Source organism: Leptomonas pyrrhocoris (genome assembly GCF_001293395.1).
Source record: "Leptomonas pyrrhocoris isolate H10 chromosome Unknown, whole genome shotgun sequence".
NCBI classification, from domain to species: domain Eukaryota; phylum Euglenozoa; class Kinetoplastea; order Trypanosomatida; family Trypanosomatidae; genus Leptomonas; species Leptomonas pyrrhocoris.
Genome location: NW_015438362.1, coordinates 1,406,588 through 1,422,541, shown reverse-complemented (window position 1 = coordinate 1,422,541; position 15,954 = coordinate 1,406,588). Strand labels below are relative to the sequence as shown.

Below are 15,954 nucleotides of genomic sequence, written 5' to 3'. Positions count from 1 at the left end.
CATTCCACCAGAGGAGACCAGCGGAGAAGCGTAAGTTGAGCGCAGGCTTTTTTTTACCAAATGCCAATGGATCGAACAGACTTCGAGCAGCCGCCACTAGAGAACGCTTTCTTGTACCTTTCGCCGTCCCACCTGTCGAATCGCTTGCAATCTTCTTCAATCTCTCCCATCTACGTAATTGTTGTGCTTTCTTTTCTGCTCAAAAAGCCTACCAGAAGTGGTAGCGTCTGTTATAGCATACCGCGTGTCATTTCCTTTTTTTTTTTCAGTCGGGCCATGATGCGCTCATCAAGACTTCGGCACGTTGCCAGTTGTAACGGAGCTGCACTTGATGAGCTCGTTATTCACGCCTGTGTGGGTGTAATTCGCAATCCAAGTCGTGGCATTCTGCAAGGTGAGCCGGAGTGGTCGTGCAAGCTGCTTCTGACGGAATGTGGTAGCTCTGCCCGCTTGCCGCCAAGCCCGTCTACGGTGGCGGCGCAGCAAGTTTTTCAGCTTCGTTGCAGAGGCGCTGCAATGGCTGGGTATTGCTTTGCCAACTTGAACGAGGGCGAGGTGATCCACGTGGTGTCGAAACTCATTCACAAGCCTCGTTACGTGCCGGTGCACGAGGCGTATTTTACGACCACTGAACTGCTGGTGACGGACTCTCTCGGCTCCATCACGAGTGTTGCGCAGCTGCGGAGATAGCGTTTGCGATTTCAACGACAGCGTGGTGCTTTCTGCTTTCCCGTTCTACGTGCTATCTTCTGCTCCCTCGACGTGTGTTTTCTTTTCCCGGTTCGTTTTTGGCCGTATGATGTGTCATCCCTTGTGTTCAATGACTGAACATTTTCTGCGCTCCAGACCAGCGTTCACAGAGTTCTACCCCAATCTATTAGTAGATAACTTTAGACGAGGCCGACAGTTTAAGTGGTTGTTAGCACTCCGCTGCGCCGCCTCAGTTTCGTTTCATGACTCAGCGCCTCTTTTTTCTAGCTGAGATGCAGTTAATATGACTGGTTGAAACGATGCTAGGCTTTAGTTGAACCCTTTTTTTTGCATTGCGCCTTTTTTTTCTAATCTGTTGAATTTTCGCTCTATCCCTCCTCTTTGTTTTCACCTTTTCGTCCATGCACAACAGTGCGCGTTCGCCCGAGTGCGGCGTTAGTTTCTTTGTTTTGGTTTTTGTCTTCTCTCTTCCCCTCGTCATATCTTTCGCAGAAGTTCTATCTAATGCAACGGTGCATTCGAATTGTTGGCGTTGCCGCATGTCGCTGCGCATTTCGTCGCTTACGACAGGTGGGAGCGGCCCGCCACACCTTTGTAGATGGACAGGGCTTCGTGCTCGGAGCTGCTGCGTCTTTTCCTCTCGCCACCTCTTCGCGACGTCAAGCGACGGCGCCGGATAAGCGCTTCCACTGCAGTGTCTGCAAAAAAGCTTTCCGGTTGGAGATGGCGGCGAAGCTGCATCTGCAGCAGGTGCACAGCGGTGAGGGCGCGGTGGAGGCTGGCGCCGGGCCCGGGCAGCCGGAGGAGCAGACAACGCAGACTCCGGTAGGCGTCTTCCGCAACACCCCCCCTCAAGCGCCTACCGTTGTGACGCCTGTGCAACCCGATCTCTACGAGCGTCCTGCGCGTCGCGAAAAACCGGCGCCAAAGCCGCTGCACCAGGCAGAGCGGGAGGTGCCCAGCTTGGTGATGGAGAAGATGCTCTCTATGTGGGACGATATTGGTGTGAAGCGAATGGGAAACCAGTTTGTGCACAGCTCCATGGTGATGCGCGTCTTCGCCGCCCGCCCGTCCGACTACGCCGAGCCACTCTACGGGGTAGTGAACCCGGAAGGTGAGAACCCGTTTGAAAGCGGCGGGTCAGCGGTGGACAGCTCCGCTTACCCTGCAGAGGCGGATGAGCGCAACATTTTCAGCCTCAGCATGTCCGATGCGTTTGTGATGGCCACCGCGGTGTCTTTCGGTCCTTGCCACCCGGCGAAATGCCCCAACCCCTTTCGCATGAAGTTCACAAGGGAGGCGAGCAAGGTTGCTCCAAAGGCCGAAGTCGCGGACCAGCAGACAGCCCCGGTCACCCCTTTTGGCCAACTCCCCTTGTTCGGCCAACTTCGATCACCGATGCCACCGCAGGAGACCGCTGAACCCGTCGCCGTCGCGCCAGAGAGCAGCGCTACGCTCGTCTCGTCGCCGTTTAAGTCCAGCATCGACAATTCGCCTTTTTCGGGCGCCGCAACAACCCCGTTTTCTGACGTCGGGTATTCGCCCTTTGCCTCTGCGGAAGAGACGCCTGCGCCAGCTGCCCCCATGCCGGAGGATGCGGCAGCAACGGCTGCAGCAGCGCCCGCGGCCATTCCCTCTCCCTTTCTCTCCGCCGCCAACGCCCCGTCGTCGCCCTTCGCGGCGGCTGCGAGCCCTTTTGCTGCCTCTCCTTTCCCCGCTCCCGACGCCCAAGTGCCAGGTGGAGGTTTGGCCGGTGCTGATGCCCGCTTTGTGTCCACCGCCGATGCGTACTCCTCTACCATGCCCGCTGCGGCCGCGACGGAGGTGCCGTCGGTGCACGTGTGTTCCGTGTGTGAAAAGAGATTTTCCACGCACGAGGGACTCCGCATGCACAGCAAAGCGAAACACTCCCTCGACCTCCCCAAGGAGAAGGATCAGCGACGGCGGAAGAGCGTGCCGGACTTGCCTGCGTACATACCCAGTCCGGTGGACCTTTCGATGACATCGCCGTTTGGCTCGTCCACGCAGACCACGGCGTGGTCAGAGGTGGAGCTGACACCGTGTGCGCAGTCCATGAGCAACATCACTGTCGCTGGCAGGATTGTGGACAGCGACGCGTTGCAAGACGGAAGCGTGCTGTTGACGGTGTTCGTGCGCGAATTTGTCACCGGGGGCGGTGAGATGATCACCGTCCGCTGCTCGGCAGAAGCAATGAAGGCTGTTAGCAGTTCTTTTCGACGTGGCGAGTACGTGTTTGCGTGCGGCAGTCTGCGCCTCTTGCCCGTCGTGGACGAGACGACGAAGAAGATGTTTGCCTCTCCCGTGGTCTACGTCACGTCTCCCACCGGAGTCGTGGCCAAGCTGAATTCTTCCTAGTGGGCGATGGGACTGGGGGACGGCGCTCCTGAATCTTTATCGACCTGAGCTCTCCGAACTCGAGCTAGTCCTCTCTCCTTTTCCGGCTTCAAAAGCAGTCTTTGCACCGAAGCGGCTCGAGCCCCCTGCAAGCGCCTTTGCTGCGCATTATTTTTTTTGTTTGTGTTGTCTGTGGCAGGTGGTGCATTTGTGCGATAAGAAGGTGTGCGCAAGTCGTTGCATGCGCATATTAATAGTACTTCACATTATCCGACTCTTTTTTCCTTTTGTCCCTTCTCATTCTCTTTGAAGCGAACTGTCTCGTGAAGGGCGAAGACCAAACATTCAGACAAAGAGAGGGGCTCAGCTTCTGGAGATCCTTAAACACGTTATTGGCGCAGGGATTGCGAGGGAATTCCCTTTGCTGCCGAAAAAGACGAGGTACATTCTCCCACTTGATGCCATTTCTTTCCTCGTCGTGTCTTCCCCAAACATCTGCGAACGCGCGTTCGTTCATGTACATGTTCTCTCCTCTCTCTCCTTTCTTTTCTTTTCTTCTTTTTTCGTCTTCGCAGATTTACGAAAAACGGCAGAGCAGAAAGTTCTTGAGTTCGCTAAGCTGTTAGTGCAACGTGGCGTGTACCTCTTTCGACACCGAAGCTACCTGCTGTGGGTCTTTGTGTTTACTATTCGCGTGTAAGCTGCGCAGGTTTCCACTTAAAGGATGAGTTTCCTTGTCAATACCGAGGAGGCTGTAAAGGCACTCCTGTCTTTTGTAGCGGCTGACGAAGTGACCACCACGGCGACCGATGACGTTAACGAGCTTTTTGCCCCGGTCCGTGAAAACAAATGTGTGTCGGTCGATGTGCAGCTCGCGTTTCTCGTCGCCCCTGTGGCGCACCGCGTTCCTTTGTACTTCACGGTCCCTCACGAAACTGTTAGCGGCACCCTGTGCCTCATCACGCCCGCCCCACAGCGCCTATACAAGGATAAGGTGTTCGCCCTCAGCGAGGACGGCGACGCAGTTGCGAAGCGGGTGCGCCGCGTGATCGACGGCCAGAAGCTCTCCGCGAAGGTGGTGGGTCCTGTTGCTGTACGCGCGTTCGCAAGGAGCTACGACCACTTCATCGTCTACGGGCTCCACAACTACCCGCATCAGCTTACAGGCGAGTTCCTCGAACACCGCCGGATTCCCGTCTGGGTCAGCAAGAAGGGGAACTTCATGAGGCGGTTGCACCAGGCGGTGCGCACTGTGGTGGTGCCGCGACGCGGCGACAACGCGGTTACATGCCGTGTAGGTCACACCGGCCTCAGTCTTCAGGAAATTGTGGAGAACATCGTCGCTTTTGTAGAGAAGTTCGTCAACTCTCCGGATGGGGCACCGCTGCGGAATATTCTGCACATCCGTGTGTGCTGCACTGGCTCGCACAGCAAACAGGTCGGACTGCCGATTTACGGGCACACCTTTGAATTTGCCAGTGCCGCCAAGTCGACGGAAGCTCCTGCCAAGCGCCCCAAGGTGGAGGTCTAACGCGTGGCGGAAGATGTGTGATAATAAGGAGAAGCGCGTCTCGGAAAGGGGGCTACAGCCGGAAGCGCCTCGACCAATTCGCGTCGTTGACGCACTGTCCATGTCAGCATCCGTGAAAGCGGTGGGAGTTGCGGCCCATCACATCGGCTGTTTTTCTTTTGCCCTTGCACCAGCCAATGGAAAGTGCGTGGGACGAGTGTCAGGGAGAAGTTCTCTAATTGTTTTTTGTTTCTTTAAATGCCGTAAACGCTCGCTTAACCTGAGTTTGGTTCATTAACAACGAAATAGGGAACCGAAGTAAGGTTGAAACTGTGTTACCTGCTGTTGGCGGCGCTCTTTTGCTGAAGGGGTGGGTGTGATGTGCATCTCTATTAAAACAAGTCGTTGTTCGACCGTCTGTGGATAATGTGCTGGCAAGAGTGCTCAACGCATTGCACCACCCCAATCGGCGGACCCAAACAGCAGTACGCATTAAAGCGCGACCTACCGTACGCCTGCACACTCCCAGACGTTGCGATAGTCTCTGCAAATTGAAAGAGCGGCACAATAAACAAAACAAAGAAAACGGAGAAGAAAGAAGGTGGCCACTTTCTCTTTTCTCGGCTTCTTGCTCTCTTTTGCCATCTTTCTCTCGCCTCTCACCTCGCATTGTCGCTCGTGCCATTTTTGTACTCTCTGTCCCACATTATTGAATATTCTCGTTTGCTGCCAGTTGCTATCCACATATTTTTCCCCCTTACTTCACCTCACCTCCGCGCTTAAGAGGCCGTTCTTTTCCCCTTATTTGAGCATTGAGCAACGCAACGCCGGGTAACTTGAGGGTCACAAAGCCAACGACAAAACTGCCAAAAATGTCGTTCATGCAAACAGGTTCGCAGTCGATGTTGAAGGATGGCTCCACATTCGTGGACGATCCGGTGGTGAAGAACATCGAGGCGTGCCGCGAACTGTCGAAGATCACGCGCAGCTCGCTGGGCCCCAACGGTCTGTGCAAGATGGTCATCAACCACTTGAACAAACTCTTCGTCACGCACGACGCGGCCACTATTCTGCGTGAGCTGGAGGTGGAGCACCCGGCGGCAAAGCTTCTGGTGCAGGCGTCCAACGCAATGCAAGAGGAAGTCGGTGATGGGACGAACTTCGTCGTGACATTGTGCGGTGAGCTTCTCTCACAGGCGGAGTCGCTCGTTCGCATGGGTCTGCATCCCAGCGACATCATTGAGGGCTACAAGAAGGCCAGCAACAAGAGCTTAGAGCTGCTGGAGACGATGATCTGCAAGAGCGCAGATGACTGTCTTCTGAAGGAGCACGTCACGGAGGCCCTTCGCACCGCCATCGCGTCGAAACAGTACGGCTACGAGGGTTTTCTGGCAGACCTGGTAGCGGAGGCGTGCATCAACGTGTGCCCCTCCAACGTCCGCTCTTTCAACGTAGACAACGTACGCGTGGTGAAGCTGGACGGCGAGTCGATCCTCTCCTCCAAGCTCGTCCGCGGTTTCGTGATTGGCCGCAACACGGAGAGCAACTTGAAGCACCTCAAGAACGCCAAGGTGGCCGTGTACAGCTGCGCCGTCGACGTGCCGTCACTGGAGACAAAGGGCACGGCGCTGATTGAGAACGCCGAGGACCTTATTCAGTACTCTCGCAAGGAGGAGGAGATTATGCAGGAAATTATCGAGAACATCTACAAATCCGGCGCCAACCTCATCGTATCCAACTCGTCATTCGGCGATCTTGCCATGCACTTCATCAACCGTCTTGGTATGATGGCTGTGCGCGTGCCGTCAAAGTTTGAGCTGCGGCGCCTGTGCGCTGCGGTCGGTGCCCGCGTCATGACCCGGCTGGACGCCCCGACAATGGAGGACATGGGCGGCTGCGACTCGGTGGACGTGATGGACATCGGCGGTAAGAGCGTCACGACGTTCGCGCAGGACAAGGACGACTCGAAACTGTCGACGATCGTAGTGCGTGGCGCAACGCAGAACGTGCTTGACGACGTGGAGCGCGCTATCGACGACGGCGTGAACGTCTTCAAGGCCCTCACGAAGGACAAGCGTCTTGTGGCCGGCGCTGGTGCGGTGGAGATGGAGCTGCAGAAGGAGTTGACGCGCTACGCCGAGGCCAACCCTGGTCTGGACCAGTACGCCGTGCGCAAGTTTGCCTCCAGCTTCGAAGTGGTGGCGCGCACGCTGGCGGAGGTCAGCGGCTTCAACGGCACGGATATGGTCACGCAGTTGGAGGCCGACCACAACGCCGGCAAGAAGTACCAGGGCGTCAACATCGCGGACGGCACCACGTTGGATGCCTTGGAGACGGGCATCATCGAACCGTACTTGACCAAGTTCTGGGCGATTAGGCTTGCCACCGACACAGTTCTGACGGTCCTCTCTGTGAACCAGATCATCGTTGCGCGGCAGGCGGGTGGCCCGAAGAACCGCCCGGAGCAGGCGCGTGATGCGGATTAATTTTGCAAGTACGAAAGGGACGTGGAAGCGGATGTGGCGGGCTCGTGAGGCGATTTGCGTTGCGCGCAACACGTGTTGCAGTGATGTTGCCTCGTGAGTTGCGCGCTTGCGAGACATGTATTTGTTGATATTTTGTTGTGTGGGTGCGTTAGTTTATCCTCCTAAATAATGCACTGTTTTCGCCATCGTTGCGGCTCTCTGAAAAGGGGTCGAGACGTATAATTTGTTCGTGAGATATAAAGGACGTTTACCGTTTCGCTCCATTCGTGGATTTATACCCCGTGCTGGCAATGTGGGAGGCAGCGATGGCTGCAGGCAAGCGGACGCTTCTGCAGGAGTCAGCGGGCGTAACCGGTGCTTGTTTTCTTGGTGCGTGCAGGTTATTCTTCAGTTTATTGAAAGCAACAGGCAGGGTGCACGTGCCACCTTTTGTTCTTGCGATGGCGTGCGTTTGTCGCTCTCATTAGAGGGCCAGCTAAAAAAAAAAATGTAATGTATTTTGTTGTTTCAGTGCTCTGTGAGCTGAAGACATGCCGAGATTCTTGATGATAACTAACGTCAGGCGAAAGTGTATAAAAACAAGGAAAAGCAACACAGGTGTGTAAGCCGCAACAGTGTGTGCACTGTGGATGATGACGAGGCTGGAAAGATGCAATGTAGTATGAAGCCGCGATTCGCAAGGCAGAGGATTTCGTCTTCACACTTGTTGGGAGGCTTTTGCAAAAGGAGAAAGCTGCGCTTCTGCCGTTTTTCTTCACGCCGGCTTCAAATTGCCGTCCTTTGCAGAGGGGCCACCAAGTAGTTGCTCGGCATTCCTTCTTTTTTCTTGTGTTGCTGCTGCGTCGTCGTTGGATACAACGCTGAATGATGCTGATAAAACCACTTTTGTAAGAGGCGTTTTTTATACCCTTTGCTTTTGCACGCTCCTGGAATGTTGAGGCAACTTGATTTGTTTTTGGAACTGCTCTCTCTCACTCCCTCACCTTGGCTGCCTTTTCTTGAGTTTTCTCTTTTTTATTTGCCTTTGTGCTTCGAACTCCCACGCAGTGCGTGGCGCGGACGGTAGAACTGGTCTGATCTGCTTTGAGGGGTGTCTCACATCAGCTTCGACAGAGATGCTACACGCGTCTTAGTGTATTTTGTGCCCCTTTAGTTTTCTTTTTTTTTGTATTCGTACACATCTTGTATTAGATGGGTCACGGCGTGGTCGGCAACAGATGGAATACCACCGGCTCGACCTTGTTGAGCAGAAAATCGAGTCTTTAGAGGGTCTTGCCGAGCGATCGCAGGAACACTTCTTATTGATCAATCTGCAGCGCAACAAGCTGACTAATTTTGAGCACTTTGGCACACATTCTTACCTTTCTGAGTTGCTACTGCAGCGCAACAAAATAGAATCTTTTCGTGGACTTACCAAGCAAGCATCTCTCCGATTGTTATGCTTGCAAGGATGCCCCGTTGCTGCGCATCCGTATTACCGGCTAATGGCTCTCCTCACCATCGGTCTGAGCATTGAGGCAATAGATGGCTTGCCAATCACTTCGCAGGAGCGGCACATCGCCAAGTCGCTGGGCAAGCGCGCTGCCCTGGCCGTGAGTCACGGGTGGCTGCTCGACCTCCGCCCGCGCACCGTGGACGAATACGACGCGCTCATCAACGACTGTAAGCGACTTCGCAAAGACGAATATCGGCAAACGCACGGTCTGCGTCGCATCAGTATAGACTCCGTGCTGATGGACCTCAATAGCGGGCAGCTGTCGCGAAGCTACGACGCCACGGTTGATCGGCAACTAGAGGAGCGCCAGCGCACCATCACGCGTCTGGCTCGCCGAGTTGCCCAACTCGAAGGACAGCTGTCTGATTCTGCAGAGGGGCACGTGGTGCCGATGCTTCCGCCCAACCAGCTTGAAGTGACGTCCTTCAACGGCACCTTTTCTACGTCTGGGGGTCTCTTCTCTGCCGCGGAACTTGCGCAAGTGGACACCGTGTGCTTTTTGCGTGGCGTCCAAATGCGCCACAACTTTTCCACAACGAAAGGCGGATTGCAGCGGGTGTGCCTGCAGCTCGACCACGCCACGCTCACGGCGCAAGCCTTTCTCGCCCGTGAGACCCTCGTGCAGATGCCTCTGCGCACGTTGCGGGTGCGGCACTTGCGGCCCTTGACATTGGTGGTGGAGGATGAGGTGGGCGGTGCTCTAGGATTAGTGTTCGAGAACCTTCCCCTCTTGCACACGGTGTACAAGGCACTTTTTGTGTTGTCCGCACGACCCATTCCGCCGCTCTCCGCCTTGACACAGCGACAGTTGCAAGAGATTGCACACGCTGCCGAGAGGCGACCCAAAGCCGCCGCAGCGATCACGTTCCCTGTTGCGGCGGAGGCCGAGGCGAGCCCCTCTCGTGCCAGCTCCCCCGACGAGAAGCAGCCGTCGGGGGTCAGAGAGGCTGCGGTGGCTTCGGACGGCAGCACCTCCCAGAGGCCAACGCAAAACCTCGCTTCCTCGCCTGCGTCGGTGAAGCTGGACAATGTCGAGGACGTCCCTCCTTTGCCGGCGGCATTCTCGCACCTCAGCGCCACCGGCGGCACCGACTCGGTCGTCTTCTCGGTCGACGGAGTCCGTCCCAGCACGGCGGAGGATGCTGCGCAGTCGACCTCCAACATCGTGTTCCATTCGGTCGCGCTGCCGAACGCGGAGAGCAACGAGGTCAGCGCGGACGCAGCGAAGCCCGTAGAAATTGCGAAGACGGCGTCTAGCCAGAAGAGTAAACTGTTTGCCAATCTTATGGTGAACAGCTCCGCGAGCTCCGACTCCGTCGTGTTCCAAACCAACGATGCCAAGTCCGACGCGGAGGGCAGCATCACTGTGGCGAAGGCAAAGGTGCAGGAGGTGCCACCTTCTACCACAGCCGCTGCCCATCCTATGGTTCCCCCTTCGAAGGCGCCACTGGCCCCACGTCCCGCCGTCGCGGTACCGCCACGTCCCCCGCGGCGGAAGAGTCAAGTGAGCGCACCGGCGATCTCCTCCGCGGCTTTGACAACGCAACGCAATGCAGCAGGGCCGCCGCCTCTTCCAACAGCCCCTCCACGGCCACTGTCAACGCGATCCACGGAGAAGAGTTCTCTCAACTCGTCCACCGTGCGCGGCGGCAAGTCGCACCGCGGTTTAGGTGAGAGCAGCATCGCGTTTCACGTGACTGACGCGGCAGAAGAAAAGCAGAAAAAGGAGATGGGAGGCGCGGCAAATGATACGAAGACCGACGCTGTCAGTGCCACGCCGATCGCGGCCGCCGAAGTGGCGCGCCCACGCATTCCATCCCGCTTCGGCGCCTTGCAGATCGACTCAGACTCGGACTCCAACTAAGTGGTGTGAGGCAGGGTATCGAAGGGCGCGATCTTCGACAAGCTTTGCAGAATCCACCAAACGCTGCTAGGAAAAACACAATTCCTGCTACGTGTCGGGCGTCCTCGAAGCATTTACACCCTTTCCACTCGGTAGATTGCTTTCTACTGTTGTGTCGCATCCGTTTTTGCTTTCTTGCTGCTCCTTCCACCGTATCATCGTTTTTCTTTTTCTTTTGCCTTCTGCCGTCGTTATTCTCTTTTTTTTTTTACACGTGCACATCCTCTCTCTTTCCCCCGCCGGCTGGCCTTTTTTGCCGTGACACAAACGCTGACTGGCTTTTTTTTTTTAGTCCCTTTCTTACCGTTTCGTGTTCGATTATTTTTATTTTGACTCTTTCTCCCTCCATTTACGTGGTGCGTTTTTTAAATCTGAGTTTGTGTTACGTGTTCTTCTTTGTGAAAGAAAACAATAATGTGGTCGCGTTTGAATGCTGTTATTGTTAAGAGAGCACGCGTTCAAGCACAATTCCCTTTGGCTTTCAAGACCTCTGGTCTCTGCCGAACACTTTTCCGTGTGTTGCTGACCGCTTTGTTTAGAAAACCACTTACTTGGTGAAAAAAACAACAACAACAAATGAGGCTGTAGACGCTTGTCTTAACGTGCGTTTTGTTGGTGGAAAATGTCGAGGAAAGTGCGCGAAGTCAACCGCCCTATTTTGCAGTTCGAACGGGCTGAAGGTGCATCCGACGTTTTCCCCTCTTTTTTGTTCTTAGGTCTCGTTCACTTCCTGCCTTTCATTCTTCATTTCTTTTCCAAAGTGGTACGTAATTGCTCTTCTGCTCTACTTTTGGTGAGGAGCTAATTAACGAGCTTTGCCCCTCAACCTTGAATGCGCCTTCCCTCTTCGTGAAAGGAAGACGATCACAGGGCTGCTCTTTACTTCGGCCATCACCAACACAGAATCAAAAGCAGTCTTTAGCGGATCTGCTTCCGTCCCGTCGACCGGGAAGCGCTTCTTCATATATCAGGCGGGCACGATTTGACGCTACTTCGTTCTCTGCATCTTCCGCGATGCAGCAAACGAGCGTTGACGCAAGGAGGACTGTACCGGTCGTAGAAGAGGTGGTCAGCACGGTGCTGGCCGGCGCCGCGACGGGGCGGCACCCCAATCCCCATTCGATCGGTATTGTCCGTTCCAATTCCTGTGCCCTCAACACCCGCGACACGACGTCTACCGTGCCTGATTTCTTTCCTGTTGGCAGCGTCGCGTGGCCGGACACGCTCTTGTCCCTCTGGAAGACGGTGCGTTACTCCTCCCTTATTGGCGTCTTCGCAGCCTTGTCGCGTGCTTGGTTCACCGTCGACAACAAGCTGGTGCTGTGGGACTACCAGGGAGGTCGCGAGTTCTGCGTCTACGATGAGATTCCTGAGCTGATCACAGTAATCGGGACGCCGGTGCGTCCTGTTGCGGGGGCCTTCCAGCCGCATGTCACCTACGTTCTCCCGGTAGCCACCACAAACATGCTCTTCCTACTCGGCCTCTGCGTCGTCGGCGAGGACGACGCTGCCGAGATGAAGGTGGTGAGTTTAGGCTACAGCTGCTCCACCGACGTTGTGATCACAAAAATTAGCGGCTTCAGCGGCCGAGTCTTCTGTGCGGGTGCAGATGGCCACGTGTACGAGGTTCGTTACATGCGCGAGAACACCCCTTTCACCCCAAAGATCCGCCTGGTGAGCTACACAAATTGGTTTTCCAGCACCCCGGTGGTGGGCCAGCTGACTTCCGTCGTCAGCAATGTGTGGGAGACGTGGACGGGCGGCGCGCACGGCGGCCTGATCGACCTCGCCGTGGACGAACGCGACGGCATTCTTGTCACGCTGAGTGAACAGAGCACCATCGGCCTGTGGCGCATCAACTCTAGTGGCGGGCTGCGGTACATGCTCTCTCTGCGGCACCAACCAGACCGCCAGCTCCGTTCCCAGTCGACCGCGCAGGGGGAGGCGGCGCCGCTGATTCGGGTGTTTGTGATCGACGCAGATGCGCAGGGCTGTCGTCTGATGGCGACCGCGCTCAACGGCGATCAGTTTCGCTACCGCTACACGAACACGTTCGACTCTGTGTACTCGGCAGAGCTCATTCTCCAGTCGCACACCCCGTCGTATCTGCCGCCCGGCAAGGAGGTGAGCGTGTGCTACGGCTCGGCCACGGCGGTGCTGGTCGCCTTCAGCGACGCCAGCGACGACCGCGCGTCGGACGAGGTGCTCGCCGCGACGTCGCCGCCGACGATCATGGCACCGCATCATAACGCGCGGGATATCGTCACTGTCTTTAGCGGGCCGTCGTCACACATCGTGCGCGTCGATGCCATCGACAAACTGCCAAGCCGCGCCGCGCAGAACCTCAACGACCTGTGCGCGCAAACCTGCTCCCCTGCCGTGACGTACATCGTGGTGCACCGCCACGGCCTCTCCCTCTACACCCAGGCCCGTCCAGTTGACACACTGTACCTCATTTTATCCAGCGCCGGTGCCGAGTGCCGCGACGCCCTGCTGAGCCGCTTCACCTCCGTCTACAGCGCCACCGACTACGCGGCGATGCTTTTTCAGATCGCCATTGGGGCCCTCCACACGGTGTCCGACGTCCCCCGCTCCTTCAGCGGCGACGGCTCGCTCGTGAGCAGCGGCGACGAGGGTCTCTCCCTCAGCGAACTCGGGCGGCGGCTCCGTGCGGCAGAGAACGTGGAGGCGCAGCGCAAAGCGAGGGACCTTTTACGCAGCATGCAGCTGCCTGGCGCACAAAGCGCCTCCAACGCAGGCGTGGATATGGAAGTGCAGCAGATCGTTGTTCTCATGTCACCGTTTGCTACCGGCCTCGCCACGTTCCTCGCGCGATCGCTGAGCCTCCTGTGGGATGTGGCGGTGAGCAAGGTGTCGCAGAGCTACGTCGCACCCGTGGCCGTGGTGCTGACGAAGCTCATTCAGTACCTCGACAGCCTTTCCGTTGGCTCCGTCACGGAGCAGCAGCGCACCATCGACATGCAGCACGAATGGCAGCAGGACAAGGTGGTCGTTTTCGTGCCTCGCGGCCGCAGTCTGCGGTCCGACGACGTGAAGCGCCTTCAGGCCACCATGCTGTACGGCTGCTACGAGCTGGCACACAAGGCACTGCAGGCAACGACGCTGCTGCAGCGCGTGCCGTGGATCCCGCTGCACTCTGGCGACGCGCCAGTCACGTTTGCACAGGTGATGCGCGACGCGGAGGTGGCGCAGCGGCTGGGCCGCTATCTGAGCCAAGTCTTACTGGACTCCCAGCAGGGCGTCAGCGCCAGTGCGGGCGATCGCGTGGCCTCCTTTATCCAGCTGCAACAGAAGTGCCCCTACTTTTTTGGCGGCATCAGCACCCAGGCGTACCGCCTCCGCAGCGAGATGGACGCCCTCACGCGGGGCGAGTCGCTCCAGTCGTACACCGAGTCGCAGGTGCTGCAGTGGGCTGCGGAGGTCGGCGCCAAGGCCGCGCTTTTTTGGCCCTCCGGCGCCCTTCAAAGCATCTGTGAGCAGCTGCGCAGCCTCAAACGCGAAAACGTGGCGGTGGAGCTGCTGCTGCACGCGGCGGCGCAGCTGGACCCCAACAACGCGGCGCTGCACATCTTTCTCTCGGAAGGCAACGGCCAATCGAGCGCGCAGCTGCGGAACAGTAGTGCCTACGCGGTTCACCAGACCAAGACGCAGGTGCTGGAGCTCGCCGTGTCTACGATGGAGGCGGCGTGGCTGAATCACCGCAGCGTCGTGGACGACCTCCTTGGCGGCCCGCGCCGCTCCGGCACCATTTGGCAGATTGAACCGTCCGACGAGTACGCCCACTGCTTCCTCTTCGACTGGCTGTGCGCCCCGCGTCATGACAAGGCTACGGCACGCGCACTCCGAGAGACGCTCCTTGCCTCGCGCTCTCCCTTCTTGGCCAGCTACCTCCGCCGCAACGCCGGCGTGCTCACCGAGGAGTACGCCCACTATTTGTCCCATGTGCAGGGCGACTACAAAGGGGCCATGCAGCAGTGCTTTGTCATGGCGCAGTCGCCGCTACCGGACGTCCCCGTAGCGGACCGCCTGCCCTACCGCATCCGCTGCCTCCGCGAAGCCTTGGAGTGCGCCAAGAAGTGCCAGTCCGACCAGCGGCAGCAGGTGGAACAGCAGCTGGGACTGCTGGAGACGCAGCAGCGCCTCTACCGCATTGCGACTTCCTTTGTCTCCTCTGGCGACCCCTCTCTAGATCGTCGTGTGCAGTGGGAGGGCCAAGTGGTGACGGAGCGCGACGTCGCGCTGCAGCAGATTGACTTCCTCTCCAGCTACGTGGCGTCGGCGAGTGACCTGATCGAGATGGGCGGCATGTACCCGGCGCTGGGCGGTGCCGAGGTGCAGCTGGATGCCCTGCTGTGCTCCAACGTGACGGACCCGGCCGTGTACGCCACGTGCATCGGACGCGCCTTCCAGAACCGGCACGACGCGACGGAAAGCATCACCAAGCGGCTCATTGAGAAGTACTTCAACCAGACCAGCTGTTTCCCCCTGTCCTACCTGGTGCGGATACTCGAGTCGCGCTGCTTCCTGCGCACGCCGACAGGGTCGCCAGAGACGGTGCAGCTGCTGGTGAGCCTCGGCGTGGACCCGAAGGTGCTTTTCCTCACCTACGAAACCGTGCTGGGCGACAAGGACGACACCGGGGTCGAATGTGAGGAGTTTGAGCAGGCCGGCGTGACGACGGGGTACCTCGTGTACGGATACGCCACGGTGCTGCTGTGCCTGGCCGACCTCGCACGACGCGGCTCCGTACAGCAGTGGCTCATCACGAACGCCATGGCGGCGGTGCGAAATGCGATTCGACAAGCAGCCAGCAACGTGCGCTCTTCGAATGAGCAGGTGGCGGTGGAGGGGGCAGAAGAGCTGCTGGCGAAGGTGAACAACGTAATGGCAGGCGGGATGCCGTACTACTAACTCGTGAGAATTGGATTGACTGCTCTTGGCGTTTCTCCACACACGAGTCGACGTTCACGCCCGAGGATTGTTAAATGCAACGTACGCAGAGACCGCTGACGTCACTGAAGAAGAGCGTCGTAGAGGTGCGTGAGCGGTGGGCTTGACGATGAACATTCCGGACGACGGCGACTACCGCTAGCGCGTTTTGCAGTGACCGATGCCTGCGCAACTACACTAGCTCTCAGAAGAAAGAGAATAATGTCTGAAATAGAGTTGTGGTGTTTGATGGAAAGTTTTTTGTATTCCTTTGTGTGTACCAGATCTTTGTGCGTGTGTGCGTGTGTAAGAGCGACACCGGTAGATGTGACGTCTCAAAGGTGCTCCTCTGCGTTCCTCTTTAAAAATAAAAAGAAAAGCTTTACCTCCGCATCTAATTTTACGTTTGCAGGTGGCGTTTTTGATTCCCATGACTTCGCTGCTGCGCACCGTGGGAAAAATATTTTCTCTCTCAATGCACAAGCGACGACACAGCTTCGCAGTCGTTCTGTCCCTTCTCCTTTGTTTTCCCTTTCTCATGCTG

The 15,954-nt window shown here is 57.2% G+C and overlaps 6 protein-coding genes across 7 annotated transcripts; all 6 read left to right on the top strand.

The window, feature by feature from the left end:
- Window positions 1-206: 206 nt before the first annotated feature.
- Window positions 207-690, top strand: ABB37_04151 (hypothetical protein; the record flags this gene model as incomplete). Its single annotated transcript, XM_015801727.1, has 1 exon — window positions 207-690. Exon 1 carries the CDS (start codon window positions 277-279, stop codon window positions 688-690), a length of 414 nt encoding a protein of 137 aa, XP_015660347.1. The 5' UTR covers window positions 207-276.
- Window positions 691-1,122: 432 nt separating this feature from the next.
- On the top strand, window positions 1,123-3,087 carry ABB37_04150 (putative mitochondrial RNA editing comple protein MP63; the record flags this gene model as incomplete). Its single annotated transcript, XM_015801726.1, has 1 exon — window positions 1,123-3,087. The coding sequence occupies exon 1, from the start codon at window positions 1,216-1,218 to the stop codon at window positions 3,085-3,087; it is 1,872 nt and encodes a 623-aa protein (XP_015660346.1). The 5' UTR covers window positions 1,123-1,215.
- A 553-nt stretch (window positions 3,088-3,640) lies between these two features.
- ABB37_04149 (hypothetical protein) lies at window positions 3,641-4,597 on the top strand (the record flags this gene model as incomplete). Its single annotated transcript, XM_015801725.1, has 1 exon — window positions 3,641-4,597. The coding sequence occupies exon 1, from the start codon at window positions 3,791-3,793 to the stop codon at window positions 4,595-4,597; it is 807 nt and encodes a 268-aa protein (XP_015660345.1). The 5' UTR covers window positions 3,641-3,790.
- A 711-nt stretch (window positions 4,598-5,308) lies between these two features.
- ABB37_04148 (putative Chaperonin) lies at window positions 5,309-7,062 on the top strand (the record flags this gene model as incomplete). The annotated part of the gene is made up of 1 exon (XM_015801724.1): window positions 5,309-7,062. The coding sequence occupies exon 1, from the start codon at window positions 5,449-5,451 to the stop codon at window positions 7,060-7,062; it is 1,614 nt and encodes a 537-aa protein (XP_015660344.1). The 5' UTR covers window positions 5,309-5,448.
- A 1,046-nt stretch (window positions 7,063-8,108) lies between these two features.
- Window positions 8,109-10,421, top strand: ABB37_04147 (hypothetical protein; the record flags this gene model as incomplete). Its single annotated transcript, XM_015801723.1, has 1 exon — window positions 8,109-10,421. Exon 1 carries the CDS (start codon window positions 8,280-8,282, stop codon window positions 10,419-10,421), a length of 2,142 nt encoding a protein of 713 aa, XP_015660343.1. The 5' UTR covers window positions 8,109-8,279.
- Window positions 10,422-11,220: 799 nt separating this feature from the next.
- ABB37_04146 (putative nuclear pore complex protein) lies at window positions 11,221-15,392 on the top strand (the record flags this gene model as incomplete). Of its 2 annotated transcripts, none has more annotated exons than XM_015801722.1 (1): window positions 11,221-15,392. In XM_015801722.1, the coding sequence occupies exon 1, from the start codon at window positions 11,475-11,477 to the stop codon at window positions 15,390-15,392; it is 3,918 nt and encodes a 1,305-aa protein (XP_015660342.1). In that variant the 5' UTR covers window positions 11,221-11,474. The 2 variants fall into 2 exon arrangements, with proteins under 2 accessions (XP_015660342.1, XP_015660341.1); XM_015801721.1 differs by having other exon boundaries at window positions 11,258-15,392.
- Between the last annotated feature and the right edge of the window lie 562 nt (window positions 15,393-15,954).